The sequence below is a fragment of the Monodelphis domestica genome, chromosome 3 (genome assembly GCF_027887165.1).
Source record: "Monodelphis domestica isolate mMonDom1 chromosome 3, mMonDom1.pri, whole genome shotgun sequence".
Taxonomy (NCBI): domain Eukaryota; kingdom Metazoa; phylum Chordata; class Mammalia; order Didelphimorphia; family Didelphidae; genus Monodelphis; species Monodelphis domestica.
Window position 1 is genome coordinate 450,901,827 of NC_077229.1, and position 18,862 is coordinate 450,920,688.

At 36.3% G+C, this 18,862-nt stretch overlaps 1 protein-coding gene and 1 pseudogene across 3 annotated transcripts in view; both read left to right on the top strand.

Annotated features, from left to right (window-relative positions):
• The first annotated feature begins 5,315 nt into the window (after window positions 1–5,315).
• On the top strand, window positions 5,316–5,819 carry LOC100616693 (adenylate kinase isoenzyme 6-like; annotated as a pseudogene).
• Window positions 5,820–8,535: 2,716 nt separating this feature from the next.
• Window positions 8,536–18,862, top strand: part of CCDC152 (coiled-coil domain containing 152) — a 54,231-nt gene continuing 43,904 nt past the window's right edge. The window contains exons 1-4 of one of the 3 annotated variants that reach the window (XM_007487406.3): window positions 8,624–8,687; window positions 10,214–10,239; window positions 10,339–10,429; window positions 11,924–12,029. In XM_007487406.3, the coding sequence (XP_007487468.2) occupies window positions 10,343–10,429; window positions 11,924–12,029 (193 nt within the window). In that variant the 5' untranslated portion in view covers window positions 8,624–8,687; window positions 10,214–10,239; window positions 10,339–10,342. Of the gene's footprint in view, window positions 8,688–10,213; window positions 10,240–10,338; window positions 10,430–11,923; window positions 12,030–18,862 lie in introns of all 3 variants that reach the window. The other 2 variants (XM_007487407.3, XM_007487405.3) reach the window with 2 other exon arrangements.

The following is an 18,862-nucleotide window of genomic DNA, read 5'->3' on the forward strand; positions in this document are numbered from 1 at the left end:
TCAGGGATCTTTAGATAGGTTTATTTTTGCTCTGAAAATAAAGTTCTGGAAAGGCTAGAGGAAATTAGATCTCCAGCCTGGGAGTAAAAGGCTCTCCGGGCAAAAGGATCTTTCACAGAAAAGGCGCAAAAATCAGGCTTCTCTCTTCTTTTCTACTTTCTCAGATACCTCCCACAAAGAAAGTAGAAGGCGTCTGAGGAAGCTGTGGTAGAGAATCCTGGGAGATGTAGTCTCCCAGGGTTCAGAGCCATTTTAAAACACACAGTAGAACACAAAAGCCTTAGACAAAGTTATATCTTAAACATGAGAGGAAAAACATATACTTGTTGGCAATCCAGAAATAGTAACCCTCAACTCTGAAAGTCCTAAACATTCAATATAAGTTTTCTATTTATTACCGAACTTAGAAGTTGAAGTCATTAAGGTGTAGCAGAAAGTAGGCTGAGCTGGGAGCCAAGAAATCTGGATTTTAATATTGGCTCTACTATTAATTGGATGTGGAGAGATTGAAGCAGGGTGACCAGTTAGGAGTCTGGTATGATAGCATAAGCAAGAGGCAAATAAGAGATTTGAGAAATATCATGAAAATAAAATCAATAGGATTTAATGGTCACCCTGAGGTTGTGAAACTAAATGACTGAGAAGATGGTGGTGCCCTAAAAAGAAAAAGGGAAGTTAGAAGAAGAATACTTAGAAGGAACAATTATGAGTTCAATTTTGAATATGTTAAATTTTTGGTGCTGGAAAGACATGAGGTTTAGAAATGTCGTGCTGCCAATTAGAGATGTGTGACTATAGTTAAGGAGAGTAGTTAGATCTAGATACATAAGTTTAGGAGTCTTTTTTTTTGGAGAGATGATATTTGAGACAAGAAGAGGATCCAGCACAGGAACACACGCTTAGGGTAGAGAAGATGAATGATGATTAGGGAGAAGGAGACTAAGAAGAAATTATCAAATAGGTAGGAGGAGAAATAGGAGTGCAGTGTCAGGAAAGCCATCAAGAATATCCAGGAGAAAGAGTGATTAACATTATTAAAAAAAAAAAAACTCGGGAAAGTTATGGCAGATGAGGACTTAGAAAAAGCCACTGGATTTGGGAGCTAAGAAATCACTAACCTCAGAACAGTTTTTGTAAGGGGAAGGAACTGGAAAACAGAATATAAGTAGATGAGAAATGAGTGGGTATTATGGAACTTGAAGCAATAAGACTATATTATATTTTTCAGGAATTTGGCAATAAAAGACAAAAGAGAGATAGCGTCATAGTTTAAAGAATCCCAGGATCCAGTGAAGGATTCTTAAGTGTCTAGGAGATCTGAGCATATCTGTCTCTTGGTAATGAGGTAGGAGCCAGTAGATAGAGACTAAAACTGAGAGAGAAATAAATGCTCAATGGAGCAAAGTGACAGAAGAGATCGGAAGGGGCCAAATCTAGGGAATAAGTAAAGATGTTGATAATGACAAGAATAAGAGTCATCCATTTTCCAAAGACTAGTGCAACAGAGAAAAGGACAGAGTAGGATTCAATCAATTCCATGGCCATATACTTAATAACCAATACTTAGCCAAAGTCTTGGCAGACCCCAATTCGATTCAATTAAACAAACTTTTATCAAAGGAAGAAGTGTCAAACTCTACAGGCAAAACTCCCTATGCTGTAGCAACCAGATTAAAGTGTAATTGAGAAATGTCATACATACAGCACAGATGTTAATTTGTGAGTTTTTTTAAGTCAATATGCTGCTCTGTCCATTTCTATTTGAGTTTGATACCACTGATTAAAAACCTAATATGTGCAAGGCTAGGTTCTGGGGTTTCAAAAACAAAAATTAAAGTCTCTGCCCTCAAAGAATATCCATTCTATACATGGACAGAATCAGATAAAACAAAGATCATTTTAGACCACAAAAAGTGAAATAATGGTAGGAGAGTAGAATAACATTAAGTACAAAATAGTAATGTTAGTTCACACCTTTGGCTAATTTTAGGTTTACAAGTAACCCCCCCCAACAATATTTCTGTAAAGTAGGTAATATAGGTAATTAGCAACTCCATCTTATAACAGAAAAATGAGGTTCAGAGTAATTAACTGAAATTTATAGACTACTTTAAGATTTAGAAAATATGTCATATGCAATATCTCATCTGATCATCACAACTCAAAACTACCTCACGAAATGTAGGTTCTCTTATTAGTCTCATTTTGCTGATAAAGAAACAAAGGTTGAAAGCAGCCAAAAGATTTAGCCAAGGTCATACAAGTAGGAAATCTTTGAGGCAGAATTCAAATCCAGGCCTTCCTGATTCTAGTTCCAGCATGAAAACACTATATCAATGTTAATATTAATTTTTTCCTCTTTTTAAAAATGGAATTCAGATAGAAAAGATTATATCCTGTAATTAATCTTTCAAGTTCAGAGATGAACCAAATAATTCTTTTTATAGTTAAATCAAAGCATTGAGCTATAAGGTCATTTTGTGTAACCCCACTGAAAAACATATTCAGAATAACTCCAATAACATATTGGATATAACAATAATATAGAATAATGGTGGTAATCTGTATTTCATCTTGTTACCATGATGAAACAAGATGAAATGGGATTTTGACTTCTTCCTCTTATTCTCTAAAATTTTAAAGCTTCTTATTCCATGTACCTGGGTTCTTATGAATATTCAGTATGGCAGCATCTATTTTAAATAGTTTCTCTGGCCTCAAATACGTCCCTGTTGTGTGGCTCTAGGCAAGTCTCTTAACCCTGATTGCCTAGCCCTTGCCACTCTTCTGTCTTAGAATTTAAATGAAGATAAGGGTTTTTTAATAAATAAAACAAAATGTTGTTCCTAAATTTTTGTGGATTTATCAAGGAGAATAAGAGTGATAGTTTTGTCTGAGAAAAGTCTGTGAATGCCATATTGTTTTTATATTGAACTGCCCTGGCCTCCTAATATTCAAGCAATATCACAAGATAAATGACAAATCACCAAATATGAATAGGATTATGAGAGGGAAAGGTGAGTATGGGCTAGAGCAGTCTAGAAAAGAAAGAAGAAAGAGAGACCTTCTGTGGATCCTAAGGAATCTGTATCCTTTAGATATGGATTTAGTTAAATAGAAAAAGGGAGATAGTAACTATTGGGTCTGTCTCCCAAATCGATCAGAGAGAGGGGAAAAGGACCTACAAAATACTTTAGCAGCTCTTTTTTGTAGTGGAAAAGAATTGGAGATTGAGGGGGTATCTATCAATTAGGGAATGGCTGAACAAGCTGTGATATATTCTTGTAATGAAAAATTATTGTTCATAATAAATGATGAACAGGATAAGTTCAGAAAAATCTGGAAAAAACTTATATGAACTGAAGCAAAGTGAAGCGAGAAGAACCAGGGGAACAGTATATATAGCAACAGAAATATTGTACAATGATCAACTGTGAAAGATAAAACTATTATCAACAAAAGTTCCAAAATAACTCCAAGGGACTCATGATAAAAAAATAAAATCCATCATCCACAACCAATGAAGAAACAGTTGGAATCTGATTGCAGATTAAACCACATCATCTTTCACTATATTTCATTCATTAATTTTTTATTGTATATGTTTTATGTGTCTTCATGGGGAATGTGGGGATGTGGCAAATATAGAAATAAAAATTGCATGAAAGCTTTAGTATAATTTATATTGTACTATTTACTGCCTTGCAGAAGTTGGGAAGGAGGAAGGGAGATAATATGAATTGTAAAATGCCAGAAAACAATTGTCAAAAGTTGTTCCTACATGTAATTTTAAAAATAAAATTTAATTTAAAAAAGAAAGAAGGATGGTATCCCATCTAGAGGGAATATTCTATGAACAAAGACAAAAGGAAAGAAGTAAGAAAAATAGAATGACAATGGGCAAAATGGTCTTACTGGAGAGGATTCTTGAAATTAGCTAGGCTAATTTTAATGGAATTTGCAACTGGAAGGACTCCATGTCTGTGTGGCAGAAAACATGTTGGTTAGGATGGCAGAAAATAACTATGATAATACTTATTGTAATAGGCTTGTGTTTCATTTCCTAAGTCGGTGTTAATAAGGTAGAAACTATCTTAATTAATCAACTAACTATAAGTCCGCCCCAATATCCTGAACTTTAAGCAAAATTCTTATTTCAATAAATCAGTAACTACTATACTGATAAAATCAGGAGACTTGCCCCCAGTAATATCTTTGTATCCAAATTTGGTCCATTAGGATAAAGATGAGCATCTGGTCCAAATTCAGGTAGGCTATATATTCTGGTACTCTTTCCTTTAAATTCTGTCATAGGAATTTAATAAATTTCCATCTTGTGGTTTCTCAGACAGCAGCTTTCAAGTAAATGTTCAATATGTCCTTTCTATTTCCCAAACCATTGGTGTCTGATGGAGGGGTAGACATGGGGGGGCACACAGCTAAATGCAGCTGTGTTAAAGACTTTCTCCTTGGTAGCTGACAGGACAAAGAACTAATGTGGTTTCTAGTTGACACACACAGTTTGAAGCCACTGAGGGGGTCGTTCCAAACACTGACATTCATAAACAAAACTGGAAGAGAAATATGTGGCACATTCTAACCGAGAATAAATCTGCCAGAAAACAAAATTTTTCTTGTTTTGCTTTTGCCTCATTCATTCATTTGAATACTTGCCCCATGTGAGACATTGTCTTATCCACTGTGGGGGGCTCAAAAATGAAAAGATTCCATCCCTATTCCCAAAGAGTTTTAGAACCTACTAGAAGAGATAAGTAGGAAAATAATTAGAAAATAAAGGCAGTCTGTAGCATGTGCCATGAAAGGTACAAAGTGTCACAGGGGATCAGAGGACAAAGGGCTCACTTCCTCTGCTCTGCTACAGGGTGACAAGTTACTGAAAGTTAGCTTTGAGCTTGGCAACAAGTAGAGGCTTGTCATGAAAGTTTAGTGGAATCTGAACCACATCAGTTAAATTAAAATGATGAATTAAAAACAACCAATTTGTAGGGGCCACCCTGGATGTCTCTGAGGCCTTCTGCTAACAATGAGAAGCACAGTCATTTTGGTTTACCAAACATTTTTAAAAATAAATAAATAAAAATACATGGATGTATACAAAGGAAACCCACCAACTCTGTAAAATCAATATAGCATAAAGGGAAGTTGGCAATTGTTGCTGGTTATACAAGTCTTCACTATTTTAGTTAGAACAGAAAATCAGAAAATATTTGGGGTTTTTAAATCCTTACCTTTTATCTTCAAATCAATATTATGGAGACACATGGAGAGAGAGCAGGCGACCAGGGTGGAGGGGATACCTCCACGACCATGAAGCTGTCCAACATCCTGCTCACTGGCACACCAGGGGTTGGTAAAGAACTTGCATCAAGAATAGGACTGACATAGGATAATGTGAGTGATTTAGCACGAGAATAATAGTTATATGATGGCTGATGAAGAATACAAATGTCCCATTTTGGAAGAAGATAGATTAGTTGATGAGTTAGAAAATAAAATTAAAGAAAGTAGCGTTATCATTGATTACTGCGGCTGTGACTTCTTCCCAGAATGATGGTTTCATATAGCTTCAAACAGATAATTCTATATTATATACAAGATTTGAAAAGAGGGTATACATAGTAAAGAAACTACAGGACAATGTTCAGTGTGAAACTTTCCAAATTCTTCATGAAGAAGCCATGACCTCCTACAAGCCTGAAATAGTACACCAGCTGCCCAGCAATGTGCCAGAAGAACCAGAGAGTAATTTAGATCAGATAATGAAATGGATTGAGGGGTGGATAAAAGATAATAATTGAACCTTGAGGGGAAAGCATGGATTTTCAAGGCTTTCCATGTAATGGTAAAGATTTTCTTCATGATTTCGCTCTCCCCATGCAATAGAAATTAAGACAACATACACCAGATTTTACTATCCAAGACTGTATTTTAGAAGTAACAGAAGGACAAAATATAAGGTTGAGTTATGGATGAATTAATTTTTTTTTCTCCATGAGAAAACTAAAAACCCTGAAATAAATTAATATGGTATTGGGGGGAGAGGGGTATCAATACTGTGTAATGGTTCCAAGGCAAAAGAGCAGTAAGGGCTAGGCAATGGAAGTTAAATGACTTGCCCAAGGTCACATAACTAGGAAATGTCTGACATTAGATTTGAACCCAGGACCTCTTCTAAATTAGCTAATCCAACTCCCTTAATCAACAGATAAAGACATTTTGGCTAAGTGATCTGATAAACTGGAAATGGAACTTGGGTATCCTATACTATGAACCATAGTGCTTTTCAAGTAACACAGAATTTTTGTCATAACATCTAATTCTTACCATAGTTCACATTTCCCTTATTGTTATAAGGAACAGAGAAATGAATACAACCAAGAAAACATCATATACAGCTACAGAATTAATACTGGAAAATAAACTGTGAATGTTACCTCCAGAGAGTGAACTAAAAGGTGAAAACATGCAAGACTTAATTTGTAAGAACATGTAAGTCTTCCAGACAATACCTTTGCAATGCAGGGAGAATAGTGATGGGTTGGGGCATTCATGGATAAAATCTATTAATAAATAAATAATTATTTAAAAAGAAGACAATGAGATATGCAGAAGGAAACACAGATTAGAGGAAAGCTTTTAAAGTTTCATGTGGAATTAATTATTAGTTATGAAGAAAAGCAAGCAAAACATGTGAGATTTGTGATTTCATTTATGTATAGTTTTTTCTTTGTATATGGAAATACTTGGGGTTTTTTTGGTTTTGTAAAATTTGCAATAAAAAAAATTTAAGCTTTAGAGATACAGTGAAAGATTGGCAGCAAAGCCAATCAGATTGTTTCAGTTACCTTACTGATTATTATAAAGCACAGTACATTATATGTAATCACAGTAATTAATATTCCTAGTATGGCTAACTGAAATAACATTTGCTGGTAGATTCTGTATCTACAAATGTAAGCAAATTAAAGTTGAGAATGAATTATGACAAATCAATTCAACAAACATTTCTTGAGCACCTACTGTATTCCAGGTACTGAACAAGGTGAAGGTGGAATTCCCACCTCCTCACTGTGATGACACATCCTCTATCCTGAAGGATCAGTGCCATCACAGTGAAATTCAGACTTCTGATATGTTTGGTGAATGCTAAAGAACATATGCATGTTCTCTAGAATGTTAGAAAGAATAAATATGATAAAATGATGCAAAGTAACTCAACCCCTTCCCTTATTATTGAAAAATCATGCTATATAAGACCACCAAAGATGCAGAGAAACTATCTACCTATTTCCCCCCATTAAAAAAAAAAGGAACAGGAATCAAAGTGGGAACAAAATCATAGAGCTAGAAGGGGTCTTCCATATCACCCAAAGACCACTGTCTTGTTTCACAGGATCCTAGATTTAAAGTTGCAGATCTCAGGGGACACACAGTCCACCTCTCTTATTTAGAAATGAAGGAAAATGAGCCTCAGAGAAGTTTAAATGATCCCACCAAGGTCCCACAGCTAGTTGAGGGTGAAAGAATTATGGGGAGAGACTTTCTAGGTGGCAGTGTATCTTAGTCTCATCAAGTATACCACTCTGTAGATAAAGAAAGAAGCTGGGGCAATGGGTAGAGTGTCAGGCTTGGAGATGGGAAGCCATCTTAATGGCTTAATGAGTTCACATCTGGCCCCAAATACTTACAAAGATGTGTGGCTCTGGATAAATCCCGGGCTCAAAAGTAGCCCCAGACACTTCCTAACTATGTGATCCTGGGCAAGTCATTTAATGCTGTTTGCCCTCCTGTCTTAAGAGTTGTTACTAAAACAGAAAGTAAGGGTTTAAGGGGGCTGGGGGTGGGGGGGCGCTCCAGTATCTGCCAAGAAAACTTAAATGGAGTGTGTTAGAGTTGGACAGGACTAAGCAACAGATAAATAACACTTTGAATAATTGAACATTTCAAGAATGAAAGAACTCTTTCTTTTCATTTTCATGGCCTAGAACAATTCAAAACGTTGTAGGTATTCAAAATAATATGAAACATGATTAACAAAATAAATCATTGAAGCTTGCCATTATAATGGAAAAGAAAGCGCCTCATCAATCAAGCCATCAACAATACCTGCTGAACAAAGTCACTGTTGTCTGCAGAGCCCTGTAATTGATGCCCTGGGGGGCTACACATAAGAATCGGGAGAAAGTGCAAAAGGAAAATAGGGTTGAAGAAAGCCAAGACTGGGTAGGCGGAGGAGGGCTGAGGAAAGACCCCAGGATTTGTACTTTAGGCCAGGATTAGAGCTAGATGGAACCTTAGAGCTCCCGCTAGCCCATTTTACAGATGAAGACAGAGAATTCCAGAAAAACGAAGGGACTTTTCGGACATCGTGCTGTCTCTGCACTCTGGCTCTTGCTTCTTAATGACCTGAGCCCAAGGCTGAGTGACCACCTCTAAGCAGGAGCTTAGACTAGAAAACAGTGAGCTCTAAGTCTCTGGTTCCTAAAATAGAAAAGCCTGCGGAGCAAAGAAAGGAGATCGCCAGGGAGAGAGCGGAGGAAGGAGGAACCAAGTGATGCCGGAACCTGTTTTTAGAGGGCTGTAGGGTTCCGGAGCGCAAAGACTACTGGGACTGGCGCCCAGGGAGTCTTGGGCGGGCTTTGCTGAAGGAAAGGAGGAAGAAGGAGGTGAGACTGTCCCTACGACAGATTAAATAAATCATGTTGGTTGATGGAAAAGGGGAATTGGGATGGAAACAGAGCAAGCCAGCCTTGAGAGGAGCCCTTAGAGGGACTGAGGACGTTTATCATAAAGAGAAGACACCGGGGTACCCTACCAGCACTCGATTTACTGGTTCTGCTTTGGCCAGGGAGGTGGGGGGGGGTGGTGGAAAGGGGGCAACGGAACTGGAATCTGTGCTGATGAGGTGCGAGGTCTCCAAGATGGCGCCACCGTGCTCAGTCTTCCCCCTGTGTAGTGCTCCGCCCCAGCACTAATCCCTTTATAAATAATAGTGACACTTATTTACCCATGCCTTAGGATTTATAGTGATTTGTCCATATTCTCATCTGATCCTCACAACAGCCCTAAAAGAATATTAATAACCAACACTTATATGGCATTGCCATTAGGACAGTCGCCCTTTCCTCATAAGAAAGAATAAAGATTGCTTCTTATACTATCCACTCGCTGACTCCAGGTTTGTCATTGTAATTTGGGTGGTGTGTGAAGGAAAGACCAGTCTTTGCCTCTTATACAGTGGGTGGTCATTTTATTTTATCCCACTCAACAATAACAATAATGATGATATTTATATAGTACCCACTATGTGCCAGGTACTATGGTAGGCACTTTTCAGTTTTCTTATTTGATCCTCACAAAAGCCATGATAATAATGATGATGATAACTAACATTTATATAGTATCTAGCTTGTCCCAGGCCCTATGCTAAGCACTTTTCTATTATTATCCAATTTGGTCTTCCCAAAAGCTATAATAATAACTAACTTTTATATTGTGCTCACTATATGCCAGGTACTGTATTAGACATTTTCAGTTATCTGATTTGATCCTCACAGCAGCCCTTATGATAATAATTATAGCACCTATTATATAACCATGTGCCAGGCACTGTGTTAAAGACTTCATGATTATTCTCCCATTTGTTATTCCCCACCCCACCCCCATTTTAAATAATATAAAAATAGCCAACATATTTTAAGCACTTAGTTTACTATGTTCTAACTAACATCTTAAGCACTTACTATGTGCTAGGCACTATACTAAACATTTTCTATTATCTCATTTGATCCTCACAACAACCCTGCAAGGTATACTTTTATTATCTCCATTTTATAGATGAGGAAATCAGACAGATAGAAGTTAGACAACTTGTCTGTGGTCACATGGTTAGTTTACATCTGAGGCCGAATTTGAACTCAGATCTTCCTGATTCCAGACCCTACAGCTCCCCATTGCTACCCCTAATACTGTTACTATCCCAATTTTGTGAGTGAAGAAACAGAGGCTGAAATTAGAGTAAGTAAAGGTCAGAAGCTAGATTCAAATTCAGATTGATTCCAAATCCAGTTGGTCAGTAAACATTTAAGTGCCTACCATGTGCCAGGCACTGCACTAAGCACTCTGCCCTCAAAGAGCTTACAAAATATGAACAGGTCTTACCTCACCACCTCTTCCTCTCTTCCTCCTCAAGGGTCTTCTGGGACTCCAACGTAACAGGTAATCTGATCAACTAATATGTACTAGTGCTAGTAAGAGAGTGGAATTCCTTTCCTATAGTTTTAACTCTTTTACACTTAATATTATTGGTTTTTCTAGCACTATGAATCAAACTGATGAAACAAATGTGAGAAAAATAAGCATGGTGAATCTCGACAAACTTATAAATGACTTCTCGAAAATAGAAAAGGTAAGTGGAAGGACTAAGCAGTTGTGTTTGGATTAAAGGATAAATAGGGAACTGTAAAATGAATGGAGAAAGAAATATGAAAAGGAAAGAGGGAAATGGCTGTGATAAAATAAAGAAAAGAAATTGATACCAAGCCTGAAATGTACTTGAACACAAGGATTGATCAGGTAAGAAGTGCATTAACATCTTTTAAATCTGGCCTCAGGCTCTTCCTAGCTATGTAAGTCACTTAATTCCATTTACCTAGCCCCTGTCCTTCTGTCTTAGAGTTGTTACTGGGACAGAAGGTAAGGGATTTTTTTTTTTAAACTCTTACCTTCTCTCTTGGAGTCAATACTGTGTATTGGCTCCAAGGCAGAAGAGTGGTAAGGGCTAGGCAGTGGGGGTTAAGTGACTTGCCCAGGGTCACACAGCTAGGAAGTGGATGAGGCCAGATTTGAACCCAGGACCTCCCATCTCTAGGCCTGGCTCTCAATCCACTGAGCCATCCAGCTGCCCCCTGGGATTTTTAAAAATACATTAAAATCAACCAATCAACCTTTTTTCCATCTAACTCTACATTTTCTTTCCATTTTTTATCTCCTAGGAAGGCTAGGTAATATAACAGAAAAAACACCAATAAGAATAGAGTATGAGAGCAGCTAGGTGGTTCACTGGATTGAGAGTCCAGCCTGGAGACAGGAAGTCCTGGGTTCAAATTTGGCCTCAGATACTTTCTAGCTATGTATCCCTGGACAAGTTATTTAATCCCAATTGCCTAGCCCTTGACATTCTTCTGCCTTGAAACCAATATACAGTACTGATACTAAGATGGAGGGTAAGGAGGAGAAAGAGGAGGAAGAGGAAGAAGGGAGAAAGAAAAAAACCCATGGATTCTAACCCAAGCTTTGACACTCATTAGCTATATAACCTAGGGAAAGTCTTTTAATTTCTCTAAGCCTCATTATTCTCATCAAATGTTGAAGGACCAAGTTAGATTAGGTAACCTTCAAGATTCTTCCAGGTCTGTAACTGTGGTCCTTTTCATTTCAGCCACTTTCCTTTCCTTCTCATATTCTCTTTTTTTCCCCACAGTTGTTATACATCCTTCTCATTCCCTGATCTCTTTTCCTTCAATCATTGTTGTATTTCATGAAGTCTGCCCATTTATATATAGGTTTTTCTAGAAACTTGTGTTTTGAATGTGCCAAAGACAATTAGCATGTGTTTTCTTAAGTGCTACAGATAAAAGGGGCGAAGAATATGGTTTTGGTAAAAATGGGTTGTATAAATACTGATGGTCCAGTAAACTTTAGAGCATAAACAATAAGCTTTACATATCCCTTTCATTATTTAGTATTCAGTATTTTGTATTATTTAGTATTCATTATTTCAGTATTTAGTATTTAATGTTAAGTCCTGATTTCTGAAAACCCAAAGTATCTTGCTTAAGGTAAAAGAATTGAAATACAATTTTGATTTGTCATTAAGCTAAATACATTGTATTTTCCACAGAGAATGTCAGAAATCAGTTCAAAGAACAACAAATTAGATATTCAGTTGGACAAGACTAACTCTTTGCTAACCTTCATGCAAACCCAAGAGAACTCCTTTAAAGACGGTAAGAAATTGTTTCCATAAGCTTATTATTTCGGATAAACACACTTATTAAATTTGTTGATGAGCAAATAGAGTATAATAGGAAGGCCCGTGGAGGATCAAAGATGGATGGAGAATGAATATGACCAGTTTCAGAGGCCAAGTGTTAGATAATTCATTTAGGAAAGAAAAACAATGACTATATACATGGCTCAGATCTTACTTGGTAATGAGAGAAGATCAGGGACTTTTGTTGAACTACAAGCTTAATATGAGCTGAAAGTATGGCACTGCAAGATTTATAAATAACACATAGAATATTTGAAATGGACTTCCCTTTGAAATCACTCATATCTAAGCTTTTTGATAAGGAGTGAATGTAAAATAAAAGAACTGACTTTTTGCAGACATACTGGTATTTAAACGAACATCCATATCAGTGTGGATACTTTATAGAGTATTCATTTTGGGAAGTTATATATTATTCTAATGAAGCTACCATTGCTCAAAATATTTTTGGAACTTCATTTTTAGAATTATCTTTAGAGTCCATAATACATTCTTTTTAATATCCTAATTGGTAGTCATTATTCATACTTTAAGAAGGATGTGATTTTTGTAAACAGCCTGAAGTTATACATAATTTAGTTGATAAAGAAATTAAGTGATCAAGCTATTTGAGGCAAAAAATTAGATGTGAGATACCCATTTTGACCAAAACCATGTTCTTCCCCCTTTTATCTATAGCACTCTGCATTTTAAAAAAGCTTTTCCCTTGAAATAAATGGAGTCAAGCAAAAAGAATCTCTTCATTGGCTGGGTCTCCAAATGTCTGTTTCTTTCACTGCATCACATCTCTGCCAAGAGGTGGGAAACCTGCTTCACCACCAGTCTTCCAGAGTTGTGATTATTTGATCAAATATTTAATAAATGCTAACTATGTGCTGGAAGCACAAGGTCAAGAAATAACTATATTCACAAGGAGCTTACATTCTAATGGGGAAGGCAAGAAGTGTGCGTGTATATGTATGTATCTATATGTTTGTGTGCATGTGAATCAATGCACATCTACATACATCTACAAAATACATAACTATAGGGCAAATAAATACAAAATATATAGAATATTTTGGGTGGAAATCTTGCAAAAGATAGTGTTTGAGCCACATTTTAAAAGAAGAGAGGAACTTGATAAGGAAAAAGTGTACTAGGTTTGGGGGATGACCAGGATGGAGATGAGGGGGGTATCATGTACAGGGAATAGAAAGAATGCTAGTTTGAATGTATCACAGAGTATGAGAGGATAATTAATGGCTAATGGAAAGATAGGTTAGGGCCATGTTTCATGGGGATTTAAAAGCTAAACAGAGGAGTTTAAATTATATCCCAGAGGCAATCAGAAGCCATTGGAATTATTTTGTTTGGAGAGTGACATGGTAATTTTCAGTCATTTAAATGAAAATTACTTTAACAGTATGTAAGATGAACTGGAATGAAAAGAGATGAGATAGCTTAATTAGTGGTAGTTGTATTGATTGTATTATCTTTTCCTCAAATGCTTCTCTCTTCTTAATCTCCTTATTATTGTGGATAGCATCATGTACCTTCCTACTGTAAAAATTAAGTCTGTAATAATAAAATTATTATAGTTTAGGAAGTTTATTAAATATCATTAGAAATCAAGGAATAAAGAGGATACAAAATAAAAACCACGTGCTGATGCCTGATCAGCCAGTTCAAACACTCGCCTTACCACCACGAAGCTCGGAACAGGAAATAAAGAGGTGGGACCTTCCACATCCCCACCTAACTTCCCCTATCTATAGGAAGTGTGTAATGACAGGAAGTCAGTGGGCTCCTGGGAAATGTAGTTCTTGTTCAGGGTAACAGATTTTCAATTATACATCCTCCCCTGACATCCGTGGAAGACTAGTCTTTCTGGTGGATCTTGTAAACATAACCAACTTTGAAATTACAATAATTTGGGGATAAAAGGAAAAGAGAACAAAACCGATGATTGCTAGGCACATTGACAAAAAGTCAGTTAGAGGACAGTCCCCTTCGGCATAAGAGTATACATACAAAACAAATGCATTCAACCCCACACAATTCAAATCAGCACATCCAAAAGTTCACTCTGGATATTTTGGTGCAGCATATAGTCTATGCAGGCATCTTAATGGTACCTTCTCCAAAGAGTTCACTTTCTGGAGTTGGAGAGGTAGCATGTTTCTTATCCTAAAATTACTCTCAAAAAGAATTTAAACTTTGCAATTTAGAATAATAATAATTATACATTCCCTCTGTGAAGAGGGTGTTGAAAAACCCAGGGATCACTTAAGAATGTATGGCTGAGTTATGAGGTATATGAATCAATTGGCAAGAGAAATAAAAAACATTTAAAAAATCTAAATAAAAAAAGATAATTTCTGGATGAAATGTGTGTAAAAATTCTAAGGAAAAATAAATCTATAACAGGTCCTTGAATCAGGGCCCAATTAAAGTGATTTAAGCAATTATGCATTTACCCAATCAGTAGCCAGGACTATAGAAAGTTTGCCACACCATGAAAGACAGAAAAGGGACTAGATTATAGGATCCAGGTAGGAACCAAATTTGAGATACTTGGTAGAATGTGGGACAAGGAAGACCTGCCTTTAACACATGTTAAAAGCTGCAACCTCGAACCCCAAACAAGTTCAAGTCCTCTTGTCATGGCTCAAAATTTTCATCAATCCCATTGGGATTGGTTGATCTCTTTGACCTTGTGCTCGATTGGCACTATGCAGTTTTGCTTTGTGCTTCTTTGCTACTGGGCAGTGGCTCTTTTTATATTCCCTTGTCCTGGAATCAGACAGAATCACTAAGCAAAGTTCCATAATTATTCTTTAAACAATCAGTGGCATCATTTTTATAGTCTCAAGCTTTTTGGGTATGCATTGACATTATAGCAAATATATTTTAAACATTACTGCAAAATCAAAAAAGTTAAAGAAAATTTTCTCAATACTGGTGACATGTGCTTCAGATACAAAAAGGAGAGAAAAAATAAAAACCTGAAAGTATATTGCACATGCAAGCAAAAACAATAATAAGAGTTTTAAAAATAAAAAATATATAGCTTACAATCATTGACACTCTGTGTCAGCTAAGGAAAGGTAGAATACAAAGGTTTCTCACCAAAAAAAAAAGAGAGAGAGAGAGAGAGATCCATTTCCTCTTCAAACCTGGCCATGATCCACTGTGAGTGCAAGCAAATGATTTTGACAAAGTAACAGTTTTTTAATAAAGAACAGTAGTACAGCATATAATGAACATTTAGAAAGTATCAAAGTTCCCAAAATTCACAATAGCCCAATTAATTACAATAGCAAACAAACCCACTCTCATATTTCATATAAGTTGTTGTATGACATAAAAAAAAAACCTATGAACTGATGGATAACTGTCACAATTTTTACAGACACAGCAAATCTTTCAACCTTGGCAAATATATTTTTAAACAAAGTAAAACTTATTTGGGTCTAGCACATCACCAAGAAATCTAGATTGTTCTGGTGGAAGTAAATTAAACTGAAGAATTTTGAAGGAGCTCTTTTTGTCTTCCTGCTTCATAGAAATAACTTGCTAGGAACATTTCTTTGTTTCTCTATCTTTAATACAACATTCTTTATAATATATATAAATATTTTTAAAATCATCCATTCAGAAACTACTAGTTACTAAAATTATTTCTGAAGAGCCCTTAGAATTACCATTTAAATTCTTAGCTCATTAAATTCTCCAGAGGTTACACACAATTTAACCAGTTTTGTTGAAATCCATCCATCATCATCTATGGGACAATTTACAAAGCCAAAATAGAAGAAAAAGCTGTTGGTTTTTTTTTAATATGGACTTGTTCAATAATATTTGTTCAGTATATTTATAGGGGAAAGGTAACAGTATATAGCAGTAGCTAAAACCCAGTACATTAAAATGATTCAGTGTAACAGAATAGTTTTGAATGCATTTATATGTGAACTTAAAACAACAAAATTAAATCTTAAACAAAACAATCTGCAAAATACAATAAGATACAGACACTTTCATTTAAAAAAAAAAAGGAGTCTGAAAAGGCTTAAAATTTCACCTCCATACCCTTTAAAGTTCCTTTTTCTAAAATTCAGATACCTACTGTCAGCACTGTGGGATTTCCCATGGTGAGGGAGAACATGGGTTTTAGGAATCTCAAACTGGGCAGGCCCAAATGGCAAAGAGTTTCAGGGAGATGAATTTCTCCCCTGAATTTCAGGTAAGATAAGTAAAAGGATCAGTGCACTCATGAATGGTAGAAGCTGTTTGAAATAGGCAATGCACTGCTCTTTCATAGAATACACCATGCTTGTAATCAACTCCCTGTTTGGAAGAGTCTCTTCCTTCTCCCAGTCCCCCCGAGGTAAAACATTAGTTTCCCCAGAGGGAGTTCGGAGGCTAACTGTTGCCTAAGGAAAAAACACCCCAGTTTTTTACCATCTGCCCTGACTCCTAGCTTCTTGGTAGCAGCAATCAGCAATAGCAGTAGAGGTCAGGGTCCAGGCAGAGGCCAATTTTAGGAGCAGAGCTGCTGGGGGCCTGGGACTGGGGGCCAGATGAGCAATTGGGATCGGGGGCTGGAGGAAGCAGTATCAGCAATGCCAGAGTGAGCAGCAAAGAAGGAGGAACAAGTAACAAAGGTCTCAAGCAGTTGGGCAAGAGAAGCGGTTTATCTCCTCTTCGCCAAGAATCCCCCAGCTAAAAATAGCCTTACCAGTAGGGACAGCAAGCAGCCAGGCAAAAAGTAGGAAAAGAAAAACACAGCAGCTCCAAAGAGAGTTGAAGTTTGTGAGTGTGGGTGGGGTGGGCAAAAAGCTTTGGCAGGAGAAACATGGCTTAAAAACATTATGTAGGCCATCTTTTAAAAAATGGAGTTTCTCATCCTTTTGTGGTTGCCAACTGTAAAAATTAAATCTCTAATAATAAAATTATTATAGTTTAGGTTTATTAAATATCATTAGAAATCAAGGAATAAAGAAGGTACAGAATAAAAACCACATGCCCATGGCTGATCAGCCAGTTCAAAAACCCACCTTATCACCACCAAGCTCGGGACAGGAAGTGAAGAGGAGGGACCTTCCATGTCCCCAGCTAACATCCCCTATCTACAGTAAGTATGTAATGACAGGAAGTCAGTGGGCTCCTGGGAAATGTAGTTCTTTTTTTAGGGTAACAGATTTTCAATTATATACTACTTAGGTGTCAACCTTGATTCCTCAATCACACTCATTCCCCATATCTAATTGACAAATCCTGTCATTTCTACCTTTGTAATATCTCTCATGGTTGGCCCTTTCTTTCCTCTGACACTGCCACTACAATAGCTTCATCACCTCCCTTCTGGATTGTTGTGGGGGCCTGCTGGTCAGTCTTCTTGCTTCAATTCTTTCTTCAATGCAATCTACCCTCCACTGAGCTGTCAACAATCTTCCTAAAGTGTGAATAAGACCAGTTTTCTCTGTTAGTCAGTCAACTCAGTGGTCTCCCTATGCCTCCAACAGAAACCAACATAAAGATTCTCTGTTATTTTCTTAAAGTCTGTTATATCCTGTCCCCTACCTAAAATCTAGTGACACTGGCCTCCTTGCTGATTTCTACCATCAATACTCCAACTCCCAATTTTGGACAATTTTTCTAGTTATCATCCATTCCTGAAACTTTCCCTTCTTAACTTAGCCTCTTGGTTTCCTTCAAGACTCAACTAATGTCTCACCTCCTACAAGAAGCCTTCCCCAATACTCCTTAATCATAATTCCTTCACTCTGTAAGTATCTACAGGTTACTCTTTATATATCTTGTTTGTACATAACTGTTTTCATATTATTTCTCCAGTAAAGTTATTTGAGAGCAGAGACTGTTTTTTGTTTTGTTTTGCCTTTCTTTATATCCTAGAGCTTAGCAGAGTTCTTGGCACTTAGTAGGGGCTTAATAATTTTTTCTTGATGACTTAAGGTTCCTGACTTCAAAAGAGGATTAATTAATCAAGGGGACAGTTTCTTTTCTCTTATATTTGTATTGCTATAGCTAGGATTCTTAGAACTATATAAAATAGTAATAGTGGCAATAGACACCTTTAATTTACTCTTGAGCTTATTGGAAAGGTCTCTACCTTTTCTCTGTTACAGATAACACTAGCTTTTGGTTTTAAATAGATAATATTTTGTTATAAAGAGTTCTTTCATTCCTGTGCTTTTTTAAAAACATGTTTACATAAAAGGATGTTTTGTTTTCTCAAAAGCCTTTTTAGCTTTTGTTTAAATAATCATATTTCTTGATTTTGTTATTAATATGATCTACTATGTTTATAGAATTCCTAATTTTGAGTCAACCTTGCATTCCCAGTATAATTCTTGCTGCATCTTAATGCGTTTTCAGTATGTTATTGTGCCCTCTTTATATCAATATTCATTAGAGATATTGGTCTATAGTTTTGTGTCTTTGCCTTATTTCTCATTGGTTTAAGTATCAGGACCATATTTGGCTCATTAAAGGAGACTGATTTTTTTGTTTGTTCATGATTTTCAGAGAGTTTAATGATTAGTTATTTCTCCTTGATATATTTTCAACATCAGATTTGTAATAGATAATTTACATTTTCTTTAATTTCCCAGTTTTTAATTGTTCTAATATTTCTTATTTTTTTATGGAGACATTGAGTTCTTTATTCTTTATTCTCTCTTTCAAGGAGTACATTACTTGAGTTTTTTCATCTTTTATTCTAAGGTATTTATTCTTTTATTTTTGGTTAAAATGTGCTTTCTTATTCTAGCTTTATACCAA